Raw genomic sequence first — 5,104 nt, forward strand, 5'->3', positions numbered from 1 at the left:
TTTTTTCGTATATTTATTACATATAACTTAAATAATATTCTCGCCCCATAATAAAAAACCTATATATTCCAAAAAACTTACCATAGCCCATTCATTTGTTTTTTATTATATTAGGTCAATAATCCTTTTCAAATTCTGATAATATATAGAGTATATGAAACATGTGTAATATTTAGAGTGTAAATTGACTATTTCCACTTTTGAAGTCTCTGTTATAGTTAGTCTACATATATATATATAGTACACTTCTAGTAGAAAGAAATATTTTTTTTTGAAAGAAACATTACTGGTACACTAAGTTTTAAAGTCTTCCTTGCTGCACAAAATAATAGTCCTCTATTTCCTCTGCATAATTCATTTTTCATTGAAGAACCAACTTTCCACATGGTATCAAGAGCTTGAATCTTGGATCCATAGCGCTCATTGTTCCTGCTTTTACAACCAACAATAACAAATATACATTCAATCTCATTATAGAATCATCCAATTTTGTGACATAGAAACAACAAGTTCTCTTCACACACTTAAGGGCCAGAATTTGGAAGATCACATTGTTGAAGGGAAAAAACCTCCAAAGCATGCCTCTGATGCTGAAAAAGCTGCCGGTACCATCTCAAGTGTGTACACTGAATGGATGCAACATGATTCTAATCTTTGTTCTTGGTTTTTTGCATCTGTTGATGGCTCGTTCAAGAACCAAATTGTACATTACAAATCTGCTATTCAAATTTGGGACAAACTCCATCAAATATTTGCTGAAACCACCAAATCAAAAATCAAGCAATTAAGAACTCAGCTCAAGAATGTCAAGAAGAACCCTCTCACCATCAACCAGTATCTTGCTACCATCAAGAAACTTGTTGACTCTCTCACTGCTCTTGGGTATGATGTTATGAATGAAACACATATATAAGCCATATGTGATGGCCTTCCTGAAGATTATTCACGCTGTATTACACTTGTTCAGACCAAACTTGAACTCTTTACTATTGGAGAGGTTGAAACTCTTCTTATTTCTCATGAAGAAACGCTTAAAAAGTTCAAACAACTTTCCATTGGATTAGCACAAGCTCAGTTAGCTCAATCAAAATTTTCCAATCCAAGATTTGCTGGAAGAACCTCTGGAGGACGAAGAGGTGCTCGTGGTGGAAGATTTGCATGCAGTGGAAGAAATTCATGGCAATCAACAAATCGTCTTTATTTCCAAGTGTGTAATCGTCCAGGCCATTCCGCTTTACAATGCTTCTATCGATTTGATCAAGCATACAATGGATACTCTTCAAATTCAGCCAATGCTGGTTCATCTAATCCACCTCCTCCTCCTTCCTCCTCTTTTTACCAGCCACAGTCTTACCTCACTTCCACCTCTTCCGCTGCTGACACTGCATGGTATCCTGATACCGGTGCAAGCCATCACCTCACACATAATTCTTCCAACCTTATATCTTCAGCTGAATATACTGGGCCTGATTAATTATATATAGCAAATGGATCTGGTATCTCTATCAAATACAATGGTTCTTCTTCTTTGCTTAACCCTCATAATAATCATCTTTTTACTCTTAAAAATGTTTTACACATTTCTGGAATTGCAAAGAATCTTATCAGTGTATCAAAATTTTGTTTAGATAACAATGTTTTCTTTGAATTTCACCCTTTTCATTGTTTTGTTAAATCTCAGGTCCACAAGCAAACACTTCTTCAAGGAACTCTTAGACATGAACTATATTCCTTTGATAATTTGTGTGTGCTAACACCATTATATGATCATAATTCTGTTAATACTTTTTTAGCTTCTTGTAATCTCAATCTTGCTTTGTGGCATAGAAGGCTGGGACATCCTTCTAACTCTATTGTAAAAAGTGTCCTTAAACAATGTAATATTTCTATTAATCAAAATTCAGCTACTGATTTCTTTGTTTGTGATCATTGTTGTATGGCAAAAATGCATGCTCTCCCCTTTCCCCTTTCTCAAACTGAATACACTTCTCCTTTACAACTTGTGTTTATTGACATTTGGGGTCCTGCTCAATCAGTTTCTAGGTCCGGATTTCCTTATTATGTGAGCTTTGTTGATGCTTTTACACGTTATACTTGTTTATATTTGATGCAGTCCAAGTCTCAAGTTTTCTCTATTTTTCAGCAGTATAAAGTATTGATGAAAAGGCAAACTGGCCATTCTCTCAAAGCCATTCAAACTGATAATGGCAAAGAATTCCTTTCTAGCACATTTAGGACATTCTTACAAGATCAGGGTATTGTTCATCGCCTCTCTTGTCCTTACACGCATCAACAACAAGGAGTTGTTGAACGCAAACACAGACATGTGATTGAGATGGGTTTAACTCTCTTAGCTACTGCTCAATTGCCTCTTCCTTATTGGGAAGATGCTTTTCTTACAGCTACTTTCCTCATAAATCGGCTAGCAACCAAAGTCTTAGATTTTGAATCACCTTTTGAGAAGCTTCACAATATTAAACCCAACTATGTCATGCTCAAGGTTTTTGGTTGTGCATGCTACCCCAACACCAGACCTTTCAATCATTATAAACTAGATTTTAGATCTCAACAGTGCATCTTCTTTGGCTATGCTCCTCAATCCAAAGGCTTCAAATGTCTTATTCGTGAAGAAAAAAAATTCTAATTGTAAGAAATGTTATTTTCGATGAAAAATTATTTCAATCTTCAATTTTCTTTTCATCTAATTCTTCTGCTGCATCTAATATTTCTTCTTTGTCTCATACTGTTACCTGTGTGCCTCCTATATCTCTTGTTCCCAATTCTAATTCATCTTCTATCACAACTGACTCCACTTCTATTTCTAATTCTAATCTCAATACTAATACACTTAACACATATAATCTTCTTCATCCTGCGTCCACATCTAATATCAATGAATTGAGTTCACCTTAATTACCTATCCTTAATTCTGTCAACTCTACTTCCTTGGATCAGCATGTTCCTCCTGCTTCTATACCTATATTTGGTCTTGAAATTCAGTTACCCAAGGTTCCCATTCTTACTTCTTCACTACCCCTAAATCGTCTAATACATATAGTATGGTTACCAGATCTAAATCTGGTGTTCTTAAACCAAAAGCTTTAGCTGCTGTCTCTAACATTGATCTCACTCAATATTCTCCCAAGACTCTTTCTCAGGCTTTATCCTCTGCTCATTGGCACCAAGCCATGATTGAGGAATATGATGCTTTGATCAAGAATCATACATGGCATCTCATTGACCCTCCTTCCAATTCTACTATTATTGGATGTAAATGGGTCTATACTGTTAAAAGGGGTCCTGATAATAGTATCAAAAAATATAAAGCACGCTTAGTTGCCAAAGGGTGTCATCAGGTTGAAGGGATTGATTTTAATCAAATTTATAGCCCTGTGATTCGTCCTTCTATAATTCGGATTGTTCTCTCCCTTGCGGTTACATATAATTGGCCACTTCGCCAATTTGACTTTAACAACGCCTTCTTGAATGGTGATTTAACTGAGGATGTTTTCATGTTACAACCCTCTGGCTTTGTGTCCAGCAACCCTTCATTAGTGTGCAAGCTTGATAAAGCCATTTATGGCCTTAAGTAAGCTCCAAGAGCTTGGTTTGCTAAACTTAGTTCTGCTCTCTTCACTTATGGTTTTTCTAATACCAAAGCTGATACCTCCTTATTTGTTCGATATACTAAACATTCTACTACTTATTTACTCGTCTATGTGGATGATATTGTTATAACTGGTAACAACAAGACTGAAATTGATGCTCTAATCACTGACTTGAATTCTAAATTTTCTCTTAAAGACTTAGGTGGTTTGAATTATTTTCTTGGTTTAGAATTTAATATGCTTGGCACTGGTGAACTTCACATTTCACAATCAAAATATATTCTTGATCTGTTAAGACGTGCAGGCCTTTCTAGCTCCAAGCCTATCCTTATTCCTATGCTCTCCTCTCTCAAATTGATTTCTGACGGGTCTGAATCATATGAAAACCCAACTCTCTATAGATCTCTTGTTGGAGGGTTGCAATATGCAACCTTAACTCATCCAGAAATATCCTTCTCTGTGAATCACGTTAGTCAGTTCATGAAAAATCCCAAGCAACATCACTGGTCAGCCTTGAAAAGGATCATCCGTTATCTTTCAGGTACGTATCATCATGGATTATGTTTTCAAAAATCTACTGATCTTCGTGTTCTTGTCTTTGCGGATGCAGATTGGGCGAGTGACATTGAAGATCACAGGTCCACCAGTGGATATTGCGTCTTTCTTGGCTATAATCCGGTGTTTTGGTGTAGTCGTAAGCAAACGGCAGTGAGTCGGTCATCTATAGAAGCCGAATTTAGATGCCTTGCGGATGTTGGAGCTGAAATATTATGGGTTCTTAAGTTGCTACAAGAACTTGGGATTCCTCAACCTATTGCACCCACTGTGTATTGTGACAACCTCAGTGCTGTGATGTTTTCTGCCAATCCGATTCTTCATAGTCGAAGCAAGCATTTTGAGGTCGATTTGCATTTTGTTCAAGATCGGGTGTTTAAAGGGCAATTACGTGTGATTCATATCCCAGTTGATTCTCAAATTGCTGATGTGCTCACTAAACCACTATCCACTGCCTCCTTTGAGAAGTTTAAGAACAAACTCAGAGTGGTTCCTCAACCCACTATGAGTTTGAGGGGAGGCTGTAAAGAACCATCATGCATCAGTAACTGAAATAACTAATTCCTAATTCTTGTGATGGTTCTTGATGTACTATTAGAGTGTAAATTGACTATTTCCACTCTTAGAATCTCTGTTATAGTATATATTTGTGAAAGAAACATTACTGGTACACTAAGTTTTAAAGTCTTTTTTGCTGCACAAAATAATAGTCCTCTATTTCCTCTGCATAATTCATTTTTCATTGAAGAACCAACTTTCCACACTTTTAAAACGACAGAAAAAATAATTTATCTGATGAAAATAATTTTCAAAAACTTCTAGAATAATAAAAAATGATTGACAACGAAAGTATTTGATTTGAAATTCGATAATGACCAATTTAAATGTTAACTCATAAATGCATTAGATATTTTTTTTGTTGGTTATAAATATATGAGATT

At 35.8% G+C, this 5,104-nt stretch overlaps 2 protein-coding genes across 2 annotated transcripts; both read left to right on the plus strand.

The window, feature by feature from the left end:
- On the plus strand, nucleotides 635-1,474 carry LOC110269211. Its single transcript, XM_021116897.1, has 2 exons — nucleotides 635-889; nucleotides 968-1,474. Exons 1-2 carry the CDS (start codon nucleotides 635-637, stop codon nucleotides 1,472-1,474), a joined length of 762 nt encoding a protein of 253 aa, XP_020972556.1.
- On the plus strand, nucleotides 3,846-4,715 carry LOC110269212 (uncharacterized mitochondrial protein AtMg00810-like). The gene has a single exon (XM_021116898.1). The coding sequence runs from the start codon at nucleotides 3,846-3,848 to the stop codon at nucleotides 4,713-4,715; it is 870 nt and encodes a 289-aa protein (XP_020972557.1).

Source organism: Arachis ipaensis, chromosome B02 (assembly GCF_000816755.2).
Source record: "Arachis ipaensis cultivar K30076 chromosome B02, Araip1.1, whole genome shotgun sequence".
Lineage (NCBI taxonomy): Eukaryota > Viridiplantae > Streptophyta > Magnoliopsida > Fabales > Fabaceae > Arachis > Arachis ipaensis.

Bases quoted from the DNA above. Each gene is read 5' to 3' on its own strand.
- LOC110269212 (XM_021116898.1), top strand. From the start codon at position 3,846: ATGCTTGGCACTGGTGAACTTCACATTTCACAATCAAAATATATTCTT.
- LOC110269211 (XM_021116897.1), top strand. From the start codon at position 635: ATGCAACATGATTCTAATCTTTGTTCTTGGTTTTTTGCATCTGTTGAT. The intron at 890-967 runs GTTATGAATGAA...ACACTTGTTCAG, and splicing joins TCACTGCTCTTGGGTATGAT to ACCAAACTTGAACTCTTTAC.